At 38.6% G+C, this 19,990-nt stretch overlaps 1 protein-coding gene across 4 annotated transcripts; it reads left to right on the forward strand.

Annotated features, from left to right (window-relative positions):
* Window positions 1–10,672: 10,672 nt before the first annotated feature.
* Window positions 10,673–19,336, forward strand: LOC116015112 (E3 ubiquitin-protein ligase UPL4). Of its 4 annotated transcripts, none has more exons than XM_031255120.1 (18): window positions 10,673–10,864; window positions 11,516–12,129; window positions 12,274–12,384; window positions 12,495–12,611; window positions 12,710–12,868; window positions 12,963–13,124; window positions 13,987–14,139; window positions 14,221–14,342; window positions 14,442–15,609; window positions 15,771–15,866; window positions 16,120–17,352; window positions 17,496–17,720; window positions 17,812–17,916; window positions 18,194–18,274; window positions 18,365–18,433; window positions 18,533–18,661; window positions 18,745–18,828; window positions 18,915–19,336. In XM_031255120.1, the coding sequence occupies exons 2-18, from the start codon at window positions 11,539–11,541 to the stop codon at window positions 18,978–18,980; spliced, it is 4,671 nt and encodes a 1,556-aa protein (XP_031110980.1). In that variant the 5' UTR covers window positions 10,673–10,864; window positions 11,516–11,538; the 3' UTR covers window positions 18,981–19,336. The 4 variants fall into 4 exon arrangements, with proteins under 4 accessions (XP_031110980.1, XP_031110983.1, XP_031110984.1 ...); XM_031255123.1 differs by having other exon boundaries at window positions 18,748–18,828; XM_031255122.1 differs by lacking the exon at window positions 10,673–10,864 and adding an exon at window positions 11,001–11,021.
* Window positions 19,337–19,990: the final 654 nt, after the last annotated feature.

Below are 19,990 nucleotides of genomic sequence, written 5' to 3' on the forward strand. Positions count from 1 at the left end.
GGGAACGTCGTCGCGAGTCGTCTGCCGCAAACGCCGTCGCCGTCCGCCGCCGCACGCGCCCTCACGCGCCGCCGTCGCCGTCGGAAAGTTCAAGGGTTTTTCGGCCATAACTTCTTCCTCCGGCCTCCGATCGATTCGCCGTCACCACCATCGGACTCGGCTTGAAGAGGCGCACCAGCCAGTACCGATCGTTTTCGCCGACCGCCGTCGCCGGTCACCGCCGGCCGCCGCCGTCCACCGCCGCGTTTTTCCGGCGAGCCTCAAAACAGTGTATTCCTCTCTTTCTTGTAATTATTATGGCGTCATCTACAACTTCTTTTACTTCCTACCCTATTATCACTGTTGATAAGTTGGTTGGGGGTGAGAACTATGCATCATGGGCTGCATCTGTTAAATTGTGGTTTAAGGGGCAAGGAGTGTCTGCACATTTAGATATGAAGGGTGTAGATGTTAAAGAAAAGAAGGATGAGTGGGAGAAGGTCGATGCCTTACTGACAAACATGTTATGGCAGTCAATTGACCCTAAGCTCCATAACATTTATAAGGCTTATGACACATGTTATGAGGTGTGGAATAAAGCGAAGAGTTTATACACCAACGACGTTCAGGGTCTCTATTCACTAGTCACGAACATCGCAAATGTTCTTAATCATCGTGGAACTAATGATTTGAGTATGTCTGAGTACTTAGGCAAGGTTGAAGCTATACAACAAGAGTACCATAATCTTATGTCACATAACAAGGATGTTGATGAGCACCTTAAGCAATATGACAAGTTCTTTATGGTGCTTGCTCTGGCTGGCCTTCGTCCTGACCTTGCACATGTTCGTGATCAGATTTTAGCTAGCCCTACTGTACCCACGTTGAATGAGACTGCTGCTAGATTGCTCCGAGTTGCTTCTACTCCTCCTGTTGAACCCATTGGAGATTCTTCTGTTTTAGTCTCTCGAACAGTAGAGAAGGAGCTGTCTGGACATACCAGTAACAATGGTGGTCGTCGTCGTGGTGTCCGTAGATGCGAGTACTATAACAAGGTGGGGCACACCAAGGATCGCTGTTGGAAGCTGCATGGCAAGCCCTCACGTTCTGTCAATATGGTGCAGACCACTGGTTCAGAGACTCGGGCTCACAGTAGTTCTGTCCCAAATGACTATGAAGAGTACCTCCGGTTTAAAGCCTCCCGAGAAGCCACTACCACTACCACATCTTCCTCCAATACTGGTACCTCTTCTCTCGTTTGTCTCTCTCATTCCAGTACTCCTAATACTTGGATACTGGATTCAGGTGCCTCAGACCATATTTCTGGTAATGTCTCGCTTATGTCTAATGTTTCTCATTCTAAAACTTTACCCATGATTACTTTAGCAAATGGTCACCAAACTCCAGCTGTTGGTGTTGGCCAAGCTTCACCCATTCCCTCTTTCCCTTTAGAGTCTGTGTTATATGTGCCCAAAAGTCCTTTCAACCTTATTTCTGTGAGTAAAATCACCCGTACCCATAACTGCTCTATAACCTTTTGTGCTGATTCGGTTGTTGTGCAGGATCGCAGTACGGGGAAGGTGATTGGCACAGGGCTTGAGTCACAGGGTCTTTACTACATGCGAGGGGGTGTTGCTGCCAGTGCATCCACAGATCCACCTTTGCTTATCCATAGTCGTCTTGGTCATCCGAGTCCATCCAAACTTCAACGGATGGTTCCGGGTATCTCTGTTGAGTCATTAGATTGCGAGTCGTGTCATCTTGGAAAGCAATCCCGTAAGTCTTTTCCAAGAAGAGTCAATAATCGGGCTGTGTCCCTCTTTGATTTAGTGCATACAGATATTTGGGGTCCTTATCGAGTCAATTCTACTTTAGGTTTCCATTATTTTGTAACCTTTATTGATGATTATTCACGTTGTACTTGGGTTTTTCTAATGAGAAATCGTTCTGAGTTGTTTAAAATCTTTCAGAATTTCTGCAATGAAATACAAACCCAATTTGGTACTCCCATCCGTGTTTTACGTAGTGACAATGCCAAAGAGTATTTATCTGCTCCTTTCCAAACCTTTATGCAATCTCGGGGTATGTTACACCAAAAGTCCTGTGCTTACACACCTCAGCAGAACGGGGTTGCTGAGAGAAAAAATAGGCATCTGGTAGAAATTGCTCGTACTATGATATTGCATTATCATGTTCCCTCTCATTTTTGGGCTGATGCTATCCTTACTGCATGTTATTTGATCAATCGCATGCCATCCTCTATTTTAAACAACCTTACCCCATATTCTATTGTATATCCTTCTGTTAATCTTTTCCCTCTTCCTCCTCAGGTTTTTGGGTGTGTTTGTTTTGTCCATGACATGACACTAGGGCGGTCAAAGATGGATCCTAAAGCCGTTAAGTGTGTGTTTTTGGGCTATTCCATGCTACAAAAGGGTTATAGGTGTTATTCTCCGTCACTCAAAAGGCACTTTGTGTCTGCTGATGTCACCTTTATTGAGTCATCCCCTTTCTTCCAGCCTGCTGATGTCACCTTTATTGAGTCATCCCCTTTCTTCCAGCCTTCTCCAAAAGACTTTATTGAGTCATCCCCTTTCTTCCAGCCTTCTCCAAAAGACACTATTGAGTCATCCCCTTTCTTCCAGCCTTCTCCAAAAGACACCATTGAGTCATCCCCTTTCTTCCAGCCTTCTCCAAAAGACACCGGTGAGTCATCCCCTTTCTTCCAGCCTTCTCCAAAAGACACCGGTTGAGAAGTCCTTCATATTCCTTACCTTGGTCCTCCAGCTGATCCTCCAACTGCCCAACGTACTGATCCTCAAGCTGCTCCTAACCCCCCACTTCAGGTTTATCATCGCCGTCCTCGCACTACACCTGCTGAGACTCCTGTTGACTCACCCAGACAATCTGATCCTCCTGCTGCGGTTCTACCACTTCCACTGGAGTCTGTCACTGATCCCACTGAGGCACCCACTGATCTTCGTAGAGGTACACGTTCTACTCGTAATCCCCATCCCATATATACCTTCTTGAGCTATCACCATGTGTCTTCCCCATACTATGCCTTCCTTTCTCACCTGTCTTCTGTGCCTATACCCAAGACTACTAGTGAGGCTCTCTCAGATCCAGGTTGGTGCCAAGCCATGTTGACAGAAATGGAGGCTCTTCAATCCAGTGGCACTTGGGAGTTGGTACCTCTCCCTGTGGGTAAGACTGTTGTTGGGTGTCGATGGATTTATACTGTGAAGGTGGGCCCTGATGGTAAGATTGATCGCCTTAAAGCAAGGCTGGTGGCTAAAGGCTACACCCAGATCTTTGGTTTGGATTATACTGATACTTTTTCTCCTGTAGCTAAGATTGCATCAGTCCGCTTGTTGTTGTCTCTGGCTGCCATTAATCATTGGGACCTACACCAGTTGGATATCAAGAATGCTTTCCTCCATGGCGATCTTAAAGAGGAAGTTTATATGGAGCAACCACCTGGGTTTGTTGCTCAGGGGGAGTCTTCTGGCTTGGTTTGTAAGCTTCGCCGCTCTTTGTATGGTTTAAAGCAGTCTCCACGAGCTTGGTTTGGGAGATTTAGCTCAGTGGTGTGTGAGTTTGGTATGGTTCGGAGTGAAGTTGATCATTCTGTGTTCTATCGCCATTCTAGCGGGAAATGCATATATCTTGTTGTGTATGTAGATGACATTGTTATTACAGGAAGTGATCAAGAAGGCATATCCAAGCTGAAAGAGTATCTCTTCAGTCGATTCCAGACTAAGGACTTGGGCAAGCTGAAATATTTTCTTGGTATTGAAGTAACTCAGTCTCACAGTGGTATAGTTATCTCTCAAAGGAAGTATGCTTTGGATATTCTAGAAGAAACTGGTTTGTTGGATTGTAGACCTGTGGATAATCCAATGGATCCAAATGTTAAACTTCTACCAGGACAGGGGGAGCCATTGCCTAACCGAGAGAGATACAGGAGACTAATCGGGAAATTGAATTATCTCACAATCACTCGACCAGATATTTCCTTTGCAGTCAGTGTATTAAGCCAGTTCCTTGAAAGTCATTGTGATACTCATTGGGATGCTGCTGTTCGGGTTCTGAGGTACATCAAAAGAGCCCCAGGGCAAGGTTTACTGTATGAAGATAGATGACATGCTCAAGTTGTGGGATATTCTGATGCAGATTGGGCTGGTTGTCTTTTTGACAGACGATCTACCTCAGGTTACTGTGTACTCATTGGTGGTAATCTTATATCTTGGAAGAGTAAGAAACAAGATGTTGTTGCTAGATCCAGTGCTGAAGCTGAATACCGTGCTATGGCTCTTGTCACGTGTGAGTTGATATGGCTGAAGCATTTACTTCAAGAGTTACAGTGTGGCCAAGTAGCTCAAATGACATTAATATGTGACAACCAAACAACTCTTTATATTGCCTCAAATCCAGTCTTTCATGAAAGGACCAAACATATTGAAGTTGACTGCCACTTTATCAGGGAGAAAATTGTGTCTGGGAGTATCAAGACTAGCTTTGTCAACTCTGCAGATCAGTTGGCTGATATCCTAACAAAGTCTCTCAGGGCTCCTAGAGTTGGGCATATTTGTAACAAGCTTGGAGCATATAATCTATACTCTCCAGCTTGAGGGGGAGTGTTAAACCCTAAAGCCCGTTTATAGATAAGCCCATTAGGGTTTCCTCTATTCTGTATAAGTAGTGGTAGTCTGTACAGTTCTATAATTTGAGATNCCTTTATTGAGTCATCCCCTTTCTTCCAGCCTTCTCCAAAAGACACCGGTTGAGAAGTCCTTCATATTCCTTACCTTGGTCCTCCAGCTGATCCTCCAACTGCCCAACGTACTGATCCTCAAGCTGCTCCTAACCCCCCACTTCAGGTTTATCATCGCCGTCCTCGCACTACACCTGCTGAGACTCCTGTTGACTCACCCAGACAATCTGATCCTCCTGCTGCGGTTCTACCACTTCCACTGGAGTCTGTCACTGATCCCACTGAGGCACCCACTGATCTTCGTAGAGGTACACGTTCTACTCGTAATCCCCATCCCATATATACCTTCTTGAGCTATCACCATGTGTCTTCCCCATACTATGCCTTCCTTTCTCACCTGTCTTCTGTGCCTATACCCAAGACTACTAGTGAGGCTCTCTCAGATCCAGGTTGGTGCCAAGCCATGTTGACAGAAATGGAGGCTCTTCAATCCAGTGGCACTTGGGAGTTGGTACCTCTCCCTGTGGGTAAGACTGTTGTTGGGTGTCGATGGATTTATACTGTGAAGGTGGGCCCTGATGGTAAGATTGATCGCCTTAAAGCAAGGCTGGTGGCTAAAGGCTACACCCAGATCTTTGGTTTGGATTATACTGATACTTTTTCTCCTGTAGCTAAGATTGCATCAGTCCGCTTGTTGTTGTCTCTGGCTGCCATTAATCATTGGGACCTACACCAGTTGGATATCAAGAATGCTTTCCTCCATGGCGATCTTAAAGAGGAAGTTTATATGGAGCAACCACCTGGGTTTGTTGCTCAGGGGGAGTCTTCTGGCTTGGTTTGTAAGCTTCGCCGCTCTTTGTATGGTTTAAAGCAGTCTCCACGAGCTTGGTTTGGGAGATTTAGCTCAGTGGTGTGTGAGTTTGGTATGGTTCGGAGTGAAGTTGATCATTCTGTGTTCTATCGCCATTCTAGCGGGAAATGCATATATCTTGTTGTGTATGTAGATGACATTGTTATTACAGGAAGTGATCAAGAAGGCATATCCAAGCTGAAAGAGTATCTCTTCAGTCGATTCCAGACTAAGGACTTGGGCAAGCTGAAATATTTTCTTGGTATTGAAGTAACTCAGTCTCACAGTGGTATAGTTATCTCTCAAAGGAAGTATGCTTTGGATATTCTAGAAGAAACTGGTTTGTTGGATTGTAGACCTGTGGATAATCCAATGGATCCAAATGTTAAACTTCTACCAGGACAGGGGGAGCCATTGCCTAACCGAGAGAGATACAGGAGACTAATCGGGAAATTGAATTATCTCACAATCACTCGACCAGATATTTCCTTTGCAGTCAGTGTATTAAGCCAGTTCCTTGAAAGTCATTGTGATACTCATTGGGATGCTGCTGTTCGGGTTCTGAGGTACATCAAAAGAGCCCCAGGGCAAGGTTTACTGTATGAAGATAGATGACATGCTCAAGTTGTGGGATATTCTGATGCAGATTGGGCTGGTTGTCTTTTTGACAGACGATCTACCTCAGGTTACTGTGTACTCATTGGTGGTAATCTTATATCTTGGAAGAGTAAGAAACAAGATGTTGTTGCTAGATCCAGTGCTGAAGCTGAATACCGTGCTATGGCTCTTGTCACGTGTGAGTTGATATGGCTGAAGCATTTACTTCAAGAGTTACAGTGTGGCCAAGTAGCTCAAATGACATTAATATGTGACAACCAAACAACTCTTTATATTGCCTCAAATCCAGTCTTTCATGAAAGGACCAAACATATTGAAGTTGACTGCCACTTTATCAGGGAGAAAATTGTGTCTGGGAGTATCAAGACTAGCTTTGTCAACTCTGCAGATCAGTTGGCTGATATCCTAACAAAGTCTCTCAGGGCTCCTAGAGTTGGGCATATTTGTAACAAGCTTGGAGCATATAATCTATACTCTCCAGCTTGAGGGGGAGTGTTAAACCCTAAAGCCCGTTTATAGATAAGCCCATTAGGGTTTCCTCTATTCTGTATAAGTAGTGGTAGTCTGTACAGTTCTATAATTTGAGATATATACAAATATACATTATTCTCTCAAGTTCTACAAAGCTTTAAACTTTGATATAACTATTAGTTTATACATGATAAGAAATAGATTATTTCGTCACTCGTTATGGTTTTTTCCCACTTATTTATGTGTTATAAATCTGCAGGTTAAGTGTTGATTTTGTTACAATTTAATTTTGTTCTTTTGACTACGTCAAAATGCCAACTGTTGTTATTTTAATTTAAAATATTAATTACATAAATCATATTACATATCGATTTTTGTAAGATAATTGCAGAGAGTCATATATTATTCAATTAATTAAGTGATACATTTCCACTAATCTTATAATCAAATGAATTTACACTTTGAAATATTAGAATTTGCTTATAATTTGATTTTTAATTTTATCATCTAAATATATAATAAAAAAATTTATGTGCATCGCACATGTAAATTATTTGCTTTAATTCAAGCAATGATAAAATCAAAAAACATAATCGGTTCAACTCATTTCATCAATTACACTATAAAAAATTATTATTATAATTTATATAATTATATATCGATCCAAATATTTTTAAAATATTATAACAAATCTATTATGTTCAACGCAAGGGTGAAAATACTAGTAATAATAATAATTAGAAAGCTCTGTATATACAATCTAATAACAACTAATTTTTTTTAAACAACAATTCTTTAAGGTAATTTATATCGTGGACTAGGGTGCACAATGCATTGTGCACCCCGTACCAAAACGACGTCGTTTTGGTCATTTTAATTAACGGTTTGTTTTTTTGGAAATCACGTTTCCCGTTTCGGCCGGTTTGTGTATTTGTGTTAATATTATGTGTATTCTTTGAAGGTATTCTGTGTATTGTAAACTACCATTATGTGTATTCATTTTAGGGTACTTAAACATACGTTGTGCCGTGTTTTGTGTATTCAAATGTTAGGAGAATAATTTATGTGTAGTTGTGTCAATATTCTGTGTATTCTCTCAAGTCATTCTGTGTATTCTTGAAAGGATTCTGTGTATTCCTGAAGTCATTCGCGTCCATCGTCCACTAACATTCAAAACGACATCGTTTTGGATCATGATCTACTGTGCACTGTAGACCCTAATCCACGATATAACGATTGACTCTTTAAGTAAAAGTGTAAAATCTAATAAGTACGGAGTATAAAAAATGTAATTAATTAAAACTCAACGTAACGAACTAACAACAATAAAAACAAAACAAAAAAAAAACAAACAAACAAACAAAAAAAAAGAAGAAGATAATATCGATGCTTCATATCATTATTATTTTAACAAACAAGATGAATTCCAATGGGCTGTTGAATAAAATGATACTGTCAAGTGTCAATGTCAATCTAATGGGCTCAACATTAATCCGATGAGAATTTGGATAAGAAGGATTTTAATTATTATAATATTTAGAGAAAAAACTCAAATAAACTACTAAATTTGATACGAAAAATTAATTGAATCCATAAATTTTTAAAAGTTATTCATCTATAATAACCAATTACTGAGTTCGACAATTTTATTCTCCCCAATTAAATGAAGTGGTAAAGTATATTATCAATTGTTTGGGATTATAGACCCTTATCCTAACCCAATCAAATGAAATGGCATACCTTAACCTGAGTTAGCACACTCAAAATGCAACCTAGCTCTCGAATCAAAAGTCAATGGTTGCAAGATTTTAAATGAAGATTCTACACATACTATAGTACAAAATGTAAAACAAAACCATTGCCTCAATACAGAGGGCTACTCCAAGTTTAAGGTACTTGTATCTTTACAAGCACACAAAATGGACCATATAAATAGATAACAATTTCTATACATACCAAATACATTCGGTAAACTTCACAAGTTATAGGTAAATCACACTAAAAGAACCTTATATAATAGGTCCGATCAAGATGTTTGCAAGAATTGAACTCATAATTTTCAAGTACATGAATCATGTTTCATCCACTTGATCACAAATTATATCATAGACCAGGATCTATCATTTGCATTGTGGACAATGTTCTAGGTTATGTACATATAGACATACAATTAACATATTATGTAACTTTAGTTAACAAATCATGTACATTTTGTTATAGTTATAATAACTTAATGTACATAATCGGATATATATATATATATATATATATATATATATATATATATATATAATAACAATAATAATAATAAAAATAATAATTGAATGTACATGATTAGTTACCTAAAAATATATAATATGTTAATTATATGTACATCACGTGAAGCAGATCCACAATGTTCATTAATTATTGCCCACGATATAGCAATTGCCCACTCGATTATCCTCCCATACTAATATATTACTTTTACAAGTTCCTTTATTTATTTGTTTGTTTGCTGCTTAACTTAAAAAGACTATGATCTGTAGTGTTTAATTTTATTATGCCTTTAACTTCTAAAAATAATATTAGACAAAAATTAGAGTTGTAATGGTAACACTCCTCCCAATTATTGCATAATCAGTTACCAAACAACCAACGATTGCTTAGGAAAGGAGTTAGGATCATGCATGAAACCATTATATTGATTCCATTTTATCCATATATGTTTAGTGTGATTACAATCACAATCCAACCCAAAAGTATCAAACTCTTACTAGGACTATCAATATAAAATCATGCTTCAATCATCTTTTGACTCAAATGTCATTTTATATACATAAAAAGATTAAACATGTAACATCATAAACGAAATATATTGATATTTAGTATTTTTTTTTTTTTTTTGTAATTAGAAAAAAGAATACGACAATAACATTTTTAATGCAAATCCAATCAACATTATGATAATGAAAACTTAATATATTGTAGTTTTTATGATGATTTTGTTTAATCATGATTGTTGGTTTTACGAGTAAGGAGTAGTCGACGGCGAGTAAGCGAATTATTCAACATTATTGTTAATAAAACGTGTGGGGAAGAATATAGAAAAATAGTAGGGAATATTCGTTTCGTTTTACCCCTGGGGGAATGAATATTTATATAAGAGGACTTGAGGTCCTTGAAGAAAACTAATTCCTAAGTTGCTCTATACTAGGAGTCTTTGTTACATTATGAATAGGTAGCCTAATCTTATTATGCCACGAATAGGCCCAAGATGACCACGCTTGCCCGTGTTGGGTAGTGGGTTGTGGATCCCTGTCTCACCTAGTCGCCTATATAACTCAATGACTTCCTAGGCTTGTTATTAACACGCCTTAGGCTAGAGCGCACAATTCCGATTAGTTGTTGAGCGGAGGGTCCGATCGGTCAAGAAGTACGTGACCTGTTCACTACGGCCCAACACTCTATCCATCAGTAATGGTCAACCTAAGGGTGCAAATGAGCCGATGTGAGCTCAAACCTAGGTAGGCTCGAGTTCAAGCTTGTAATAGTTATAGTGGCTCGAGCTTGATCAAGTTTAAAAATTCAAAATTCAAAGTTTGACTCGTTAATTTTGATAAGGCTTGTGTTTGATTTGATTAGCTCAAATTGAATTTGAGATTCCACTGATTATATTAAAAAATTAATTATATTACAACTCCTTAATTTTACATGCAAGCGCAACACGTACACATATATATCACATATATATAACTTGAGAACACGTACACATATATATAACTCAAGAACAACTCAAATTATTTGCAAGCCTAATTCGACTCAATCAAACTTCATTAAAAAATTAATGTTCCAAAATTTATTAAGATATACACATGATTTCGAACTCTCGAAATTCTAATTCGATTATATATTTATATTTATATCACACAAAGTAGTTGTGTTTGGATGGGAATGCAATTTGATCCACCTTTTATACTTTGATTGATGACGTGTCAGAAGCCTAAACCCATGGATTGATAAAAGAAGGTGCATCAATGTTGATGACTCTCCTCCTGTAGTCCTATATCAGCATCTCCATAGACCCAACCCAAGAAGGTAGAAACCTAAGCCATTTACAACTTCTTTTTTTGTGTAATTTATTAACCCTTTTTTTTTTTCTCTACATTCACACTCAAACCTCCACCCCCACGGCGACTCTGCTCCTCCCCCACCATCATCATCATCATCTCTTGCCGTGTATAGAACAGGCATGAACCTTTATTTTTCTCTTTTCTGTGTATGATAAGGTGAAATACGGAACGAATTATAAAATAAGGGGAAAAAGATTAAAACTTGGAAAGACCCAAAAAATTTGCAGTGGTGATCGAGCAAGCATCATCATCACCGCCATTAGGTTCCCTGGCAGTTGAGCTTTTCCTTTCTTGTATTTGTGTGTCTTTGATATTGATAGATGGTGCATAGAATCCAGCAGTATTTGGATTACTTGGTTTTTTTGGTTGGGGGAGAAAGGAATATGAACGGACTCGTGTTGTTGCTCTGTTTGATGGGCACTCTCAACTTTATCTCCTTTTTTCTGGAGTAATTTGTCTTTTTCTTAAGTGATTTTTGGGGGTTTTTTCTGGATTTTTGCTCTTTGATAGCACTACAATTTTGCTAGAATCTTCACTCATTTTGCGTCATCTCGTTTCAATTTCTCCCTTTTTAATTTTTAGAACAAATTGCAAGTTAAACTGTGAAGATATTTGTTGATTTTTTTGAGTCTTCTTCAGAATGGTAAATACTTGTCCGTAATTTTAACTATGGATATGATCATGTTTGGAAAAAGTTTTGTTTTGGTTTGTTTGTTATTTTGTTCCGGTGATTCAATATTGTAATTTGAAGTGTTTTAATGTATATAGGAGAGTGTAGAAGGGAGTGATCAATGGAAAATCGAGGCCAGAAGAGAACAGATAAGGCTGATGAGCTTCCGGCTGATAAGAGAGCCTGTAGTTCATTAGAGTTCCGGGCAAGCTCATCGAACTCATCTGTTCAAACCCCTCAAGAAGGCCATGATGGTGATATGGACACATCCTCATCAACTTCGGGATCAACTCGATCCGATGGAGAAGGGGAACGGGACTCCTATGGATCTTGTGACTCTGACAACAGCTACAGGGACTATTATAGACGGAGATCATTGGGTGATCAAAGCAAATTCAGGAATGTCTTGACGAGCTTGACCGAGGAGAGTGAAGAATCAGGGCAATTGGCTGCTCTTACTGAGCTATGTGAATTGCTATCTTTTTGTACCGATAGTTCCCTTTCGAGCTTAATGGCAGATTCGTTCTCTCCTGTCTTAGTTAGATTGGCGAGGCATGAGCACAATCCCGATATAATGCTGTTAGCAATCAGGGCACTGACTTACTTGTGTGATGTTCATCCTCGGTCTTCTGGGTTTCTCGTTAGGCATGATGCTGTCCCTGCTCTTTGTCAAAGATTGATGGCCATTGAGTACTTAGATGTGGCTGAACAAGTATGTTGAAATGCATTCACTATTTATTGAAGAGAGTTGTTATTATCTGTATTGTTGTCTGTGCAATAGTTTGTTTGCTCAAGCTCTGTGATTGTTATGTTATATTATATGTTCTGAGTGATATGAATTCTCTTTCAAATGTAGTGCTTGCAAGCAATGGAGAAAATTTCACAGGAGCAGCCACTTGCTTGTTTGCAATCGGGGGCAATAATGGCTGTTCTAAACTACATTGATTTCTTTTCAACTAGTGTACAGGTAAGGGACACATCAAACTAGAAATTAACCCATTATTATTTATCTGTAATGCATGTGAAGTAAGTACTGATATTTTTTCTGTTTCCTTCTTTGTTCTTTATGTGCTTTAGAGGGTTGCACTTTCAACAGTTCTAAATATTTGTAAAAAACTTCCCTCGGAAAATCCCTCACCTTTCATGGATGCAGTTCCAATATTGTGTAATCTGCTTCAATATGAAGATAAACAGGTATACATATGCTTGAGCCTATGGAACTAATCCTTTTCTGAATAATTTTTTTACCTCAACTATTTGTTTATCCAAAAATGATTTCCCCTGCAATTCAGCTTGTTGAAAGTGTGGCTAGTTGCTTGATCAAGATTGTGGAACAAGTTTGCCACTCTTCTGATATGCTTGTGGAGCTTTGTAAACATGGACTAGTTCAACAGGCCACACATCTGATAGACTTGAATAGCCGAACTACTTTATGCCAACCGGTTTACATTGTGAGCTGATGCTTATTTTTGTGGTTTCTGATCTTAAATACTTGAGTTCCAGACTTTAATTGATAAGTTTATATCTGACTTTTTTGGTTGGCAGGGCTTAATAGGGTTACTTGTTAAACTCGCTTCTGGTTCTATTGTGGCTGTTAAGACTCTCTTTGATCTTAATATAAGCAGCATAGTATGTAATATTTTGTCCATTCACGACCTCTCTCATGGAATGCCATCAACTGCTGTGGTTGATGGGCAACATAATCAGGTCTGTCACTGATGACATATTGTTTTCCCGAGATATGTTTTTGATCAACTACTGTTTTTTACTTGCTAAGCTTTCCTTTATGAAAGTGGGGGAGGTAGGCTTAAGCATCCTTCCATGACACCGTTGGTTGCTTTAACATATGCAAGACTACATGTGTTGTATACTTGTATAGCTTGTACCCTTGTAATACTCCACACGATAGTCTCTAAAAAAAAGCACAATGAGGGAAACAACACACTCAACATTTAATGCTCTTTGAAAGTGCTGTTCCAGTGCTGTTCATAACAGCCATTAACTGCTGAAGTCAATGGTAAAATTCACTGGAATTTGATGGTTTTACATATCTGTGATTTGTGCTTTTGTGAAATAAGGTGTATATATATTCTTTTGTGAGTCAAATGGCCTATCCACAGAAATCGGTGGTTTACACACAATAGTTAGATTTGTTGCAATTGATGATTTCTAGAAATACAGGTGTTTTTGGTATAATGCGATTCTTAACTGTCGTAGTCTCGTAACTCCTTTTTAGTCACTAAGTCAGATAGTCAATGCTGAGCTTTTGTATTTGTGATTTTGTGACTTGCAACTTCTAGTCTCTAGATATGATTTCAGGTTACAGTAACACTATTGGATTTGGCTTTGCATTTCTTAATACAGCATTACATCTTATATGCTCTATATTAGCTTTGACTCCACATCTGAATCTTTCCCACTGTGTCTCAAACATTGCATTCTCATGTACTGCAATTCTAATCTCTGCAAGTTTATGGCATTTCTTTTGTGCCTATGATTTCGCTCTGGGCTGTATTCTAAAAGGTTTTGTTACTAGTTTTAAAGAACTAAGGTTTTAACTGTTTCACAGGTACATGAAGTTCTAAAGTTATTACATGAGCTCCTCCCTCCAATAGCCAGAGAACAGGAAATTCAACCAGCCACTGAGAAGGAATCTTTTCTCATGAGCCGCCCTGACCTTTTGCAAAAATTTGGAATTGATTTACTTCCTGTTCTCCTTCAGGTGGGATTGTCTAATGCAGTGCCTAATTTATTATCTCACCATTTTGGTTAAGTATGTTTTAACATTATTTTTGTCAAGTAGGTGGTTAATTCTGGTGCAAATTTATATGTTTGTTATGGCTGTCTCTCCATTATCAACAAGTTAGTGTATTTCAGTAATTCGGACATGCTTGTTGAATTGCTACAAGGAACCAATCTTGCAAGGTACAAGAGGGTTTCCTTTACATTTTCCTGGTTTTAAGCTAATAGTTAATTTGTCCTTGTTCACTGGAAAATTTGAAATTGCTTTTCTATTGTATACAGCTTTTTAGCTGGGGTGTTCACTCGCAAAGATCATCATGTAGTGATGCTAGCTCTTCAGATTGTTGATACACTTCTGCAGAAGCTCTCAGATGTTTTCTTAAACCCCTTTGTCAAGGAAGGTGTTGTTTTTGCTGTTGATGCACTACTTTCTCCAGAAAAAAGTTCACAGTTTATGTTTCCAGTGTCCAATGGTGTTCAATTGTCAAGCGAGTCAAGTAAGACATCAGCACCAAGAGGTGCGCAGAGATGCTTATGTTTTGCTTTTGGTGTTGGCCAGTCTTCGACAAATTCTGAATCTGGGAGTTGCAAGCTTGAGATAGAGACTGTTCAGAATCTTGCACAGCATATTAAGACGAATTACTTTGCTGCAGAATTAATGAATCCTGAGAAAGGATTAACTGATGTTCTTCAGAAGCTGAGAACTTTATCCTCTGCATTGACAGATCTGGTCAATAAATATTTGAATGATGTTGATGATTCTTATTCTCAACGTGAATCTGACTTTTATGATTTGCTGCATCAGATCATGTCACAGCTGAATGGGAAAAACTCCATTTCCACTTTTGAGTTTATTGAGAGTGGAATAGTGAAATCTGTAGTTAATTATTTATCTAATGGTCAATATCTTATTGGCAAGACTGAAAACGTCAGTTCACTTTTCTGGCAGTATAGTATTGAGAAGAGATTTGAAGTGTTCGGAAGATTACTTTTGTCTTCCTCAGACCCATCATTTGAGGACTTACCTTTTCTATCTCTAATACGTCAATTGCAAAGTGCACTGTCATCGGTGGAAAATTTCCCTGTTATCTCAAGCCACACATCCAGGCTGCGGAACTCATATGCTACTATACCATATGGACGTTGTACCTCATACCCATGTCTTAAAGTTCAGTTTGTCAAAGGAGAGGGGGAGACAGACCTGTGTGATTATTTGAAGGATATTGTGAATGTTGATCCGTTTTCATCTTTGGACACAATTGAAGGATACCTTAGCCCAAAAGTGAGAAATAAAAAAACTGAGCATTCAAAATCACCCTCTCAAGCAATGGAGGAGGAAGGATCAGCCTCACAGTTGTCACCTGATCTGAGCCCTTCTCAAGTACGAACTCCAGATGCTGTAGAATTAGACAGCATACGTTTTGATGTGAATCAAGTTCAGCTTTCCAAGGTATTGTAACTCTTTCAACGAATTTTATCCATATGATTGCTTAGGTCAGGCCTTTGAAACAACATTTTCATTGAGCTGACTATGTTTCATTTCTGTAGAGAAATTGTCTACAACTGAATGAGCTTCTCTTATTTCCTTTTCTTTCCCTTTTCTCCTCTCAGAGAGAGGGCGATGACATAGCTTCATCTGCCCCAGTGGAAACAGCAAATACAGAGCAGGCCAATACTGACCCAATGGATATAACAGATGTTCATATGGTCAGTTGATTGCTTTGCTCATTGAATCTTTGTTTGAGTTAATATTTAGTTTCAATTGTTTATGGTATGGGATGTGCAATAAACTGTCGATTAAGTTTGTGGTATTCCATGCTGTTTAAGTTGTGTAATTTTTGTATGCAGTTCACCCTTTTGAATATTAGACTATTCGTAACATATGTACCGTTATTTTCTTGGCCTTTCCTATTTCCATGGTTGCTTTTCTTACATTATTTTGATTGTTATTATGTTGAAGGAGTCTTTGGGGCAGAGACAGTTGCATCTGTCTGAAGAAAATAGTATCATTGCAGAGTGTCCTCAATGCAGTAATGAGGAAGGCTCGTCAATGAAATTGTTATTCTACTTGGAAGGGCAGAAACTAAACAATACCTTAACGTTATATCAAGCTATACTTCAGCAGCAAATTGAAGCAGAAAATGATGCAATTACTAATGCAAAGGTATGGAATCAAGTCCACAGAATAACATACAAGTCATCTGTGAGACGAAAACAAAGTTGTGCACAGAAGTGTCATCACGAGACTCATCATTCAGCTTTACATGACAAGCATACACCATGGCAACAATACACTCCATTTTTCGCTAACACCTTTGCCTCGGCAGTGGTTGATATAGATAGATCCAATCCAACTTATGATATTTTGTCTCTCCTTAGAAGTTTGGAACAGATGAACAGGTTCAGATTTCATCTAATATCTCGTGAACGAGTATATGCTTTTGCAGAAGAGAGGACCAATGACCTGGATAATTTGAAGTTTGATTACTTTTTTGTCCCTCAAACTGAATTTGTGAACAACAAATTAACTGACAAACTAGAACAGCAAATGCGGGATCCTTTTGCTGTATCTGTTGGTGGCCTGCCTTATTGGTGTACCCAATTAATGGATTCATGTCCCTTTTTGTTTGGTTTTGAGGCAAGATGTAAGTATTTCCGTCTGGCAATATTGGGTAACCAGCCAGTTCAGCAACCTCAGTTACCATCTAATAATAGTGGAGGCCTGAATCGTAGGCAGCTATCCAATGGTGGTTTCCCACGTAAAAGGTTTTTGGTTCACCGAAACAAGATTCTGGATTCTGCTTCCCAGATGATGGACCTCTATGCTAGCCAAAAGGTTGTAATTGAGGTGGAATACAGCGAAGAGGTGGGAACTGGTCTTGGTCCAACCTTGGAATTTTATACATTGGTCAGTCATGAGTTTCAAAAAAGTGGTCTTGGTATGTGGAGAGGTGACTGTATGTCAAGTGGCAACATTAGTTTAGCGGATGATGCACATGGAAGTCTTTTGTTTGCTTTTGGCCTATTCCCTCGCCCATGGTCACAATCTGTGAGTGCCTTAGGTGAAATTGAGTTTTCTGAGGTGCTTAAAAAGTTTGTCCTTCTGGGCCAAATTGTCGCAAAATCTCTTCAAGATGGCAGGGTTCTGGATCTTCCTTTTTCCAAAGCATTTTACAAACTTATTCTTGGGAAGGTATGATCTCCTATTTCCTGAGTTTCCTTCTGCCACTCGTGCATGTATATATACTAATAAATATGTGAATTGTTTTTGTCCTCTTGTAGTTGCGTATATATATACTAACTATGTGACTTTTTTTTTTTACCTCTGATCTCCAGGAGCTCAGTATATATGATATCCAGTCGTTTGACCCTGAATTAGGAAGGACTCTACTGGAATTTCATGCTCTTGCTGAGAGAAAAAAACATGTAGAATCTCTACGTGAGAGAAAATCAACTCTAATGCCTGAACTATACTTCCGGAATACCAAAATTGAGGATCTTTGCCTTGACTTCTCTCTTCCTGGCTATCCAGACTACATCCTCACTTCTGATTCAGAAACGGTTAGCATTTTGTGAAGTGACTGCTTGTGTAATTTTGTAGGAATTTGAACAATTTAAAATATGTCTCTAATACTTTACGTTGCATCTCTAGGTGGATTTGTCCAACTTAGAGGAGTATGTTTCACTCATCGTGAATGCCAACATAGGTTCTGGAGTTTCCAGACAGGTGGAATCTTTCAAGTCTGGTTTCGATCAGGTGAGCACTTATATCACATGTTCCTGATCCTTGACGTTTAGACCTTTGTTTTTGCTACATTAGTTGCCAATTTCTTTATGGATACAATTGTTCATATGGAACATGAGTGCTATATTTCTTGTAATTCATAATGAATGCAATCTAGAATCGGACCATTCCATTTGTTTTTGCGAGTTTTTTGAAAACATCCTTTGGTCTTCTGTATTCTGTACTATTGTGTCACTTCAATTCCAACAAATCTGAAATTGAACTGTTGACAATTTTGTTGGCTCTTCAGGTTTTCCCTATCAAGCATCTTCAAATATTCAGTGAAGAGGAACTAGAGCGTTTACTGTGCGGGGAACGTGAAATTTGGAATGTAAGTATATCAAACCCATTATTTTGCTGCAATTCTGAGTGTCACACAGCAAATGACTTTTTGTGAAATGTGCAATTTCTTCTTTGACAGTCTAACGAGCTTGTTGATCATATCAAATTTGATCATGGATACACTGCCAGCAGCTCTCCTGCTATAAATGTCAGTAAACTCCTCGAGCTCCCTTGATTTGATCATCATATTTGGTCAATGAACTTTGTCATCATATAGCACAATGACCTGCTTTTGTTAATTTTGCAGTTATTGGAAATCATACAAGAATTCAACATTGAAAAGCAGAGAGCTTTCCTACAGTTTGTGACTGGAGCACCTAGGCTGCCTCCGGGCGGCTTGGCATCTCTCAACCCCAAGTTAACAATTGTTCGAAAGGTGTGTATATGAACACGCTACTTTTCCACCCCTTCTCTCGTTTCTTAAACCCTGTGCTTACCTGCTGTTCTATGATTCGACAGAAGTGCAGCAAATGGGCCGATGATGACCTCCCTAGCGTGATGACATGCGCCAATTATCTGAAGCTGCCACCTTACACTACTAAAGTTGATTTCATTTCTTATGCTGCTCTTAATCTCTCTTAACTGAAAGGGTGATGGAATGACAATGATTTTTTTTTTTAATATTGCAGGAGAAAATGAAAGAGAAGCTGTTATATGCCATAACCGAGGGACAGGGTTCTTTCTACCTCTCTTAATGTCTCGGGCAAGCAGGTATATAATGTGAATACGTAGTTAGCAGATCAGATTAGGTGATGGTACTGGTGTACATATGATGACTACGGTGGCCTCGAGGGGAGGAGTGGTTCTGGCTTTTGGATGTGATTGAACTCTGAAGGAGATGCAAAGAGGTTTGACTGTTACAACACATTCTGGGGTGTGTACAGATGGTATGGAATGTGGTTTAGTTGATAGATATACCCAGCAGTTTGGAAGTGAACCCAAAACTTTTTCCCTGTTTTCTAGTTTAAGCTTATTAGCATTTCTATGGTTTCTCCTTGTGTAGAAAACAATTTTATGGTCTTTTATATATTGAATCATTTCGTTCGTCCCATTTTGCATGTTGTTTGGCAATCATTATTATTATTTGATAGTATGGTCCACAATAATAATGTACATTTAAAAATTTGGAGGGTGTAATTGAGTGAAAGGGATTCATTCATCCTTAACCAAAGGTCAAGGGTTCGATCCTTAACTTTGGGTATAAAGGTGCCTACAATCCAGCAATCCAGTGAGAGGTTACACCCAAGAAAAAAAATAATGTACATTCAGTACATAAATAATGTACTTTTAATATATTGTATTTAGGAAAAATATATTATTTGAGTATTAAAAGTACATTATTTTGCATAATGTACATTTAATATATAAATGTATTTTTAATATATTTAAAATGTACTTTTTATTAAGATCTATGTGACACATAATAATGTACATTTAGTATATAAATAATGTATTTTTAATATATTTAAAATGTACTTTTTATTAAGATCTACATGACACTATGTAAACTATCAATTGTTATACCCTACACCACGGTGCACATAGCAATGTGCACCGTGGGACTAAACGGCGTCGTTCCACTAAATGATGGGACGGACGCCGTTTAGTGATGGAGAGTCTTCCTTAACAAGCTTCCGATTCTCTCGCTCCACTCACTGCACTCCCACTGCACTTCGACCAAGCAAGCAACACTCTCAAGCAAAAG

Source organism: Ipomoea triloba, chromosome 4 (genome assembly GCF_003576645.1).
Source record: "Ipomoea triloba cultivar NCNSP0323 chromosome 4, ASM357664v1".
NCBI lineage: Eukaryota > Viridiplantae > Streptophyta > Magnoliopsida > Solanales > Convolvulaceae > Ipomoea > Ipomoea triloba.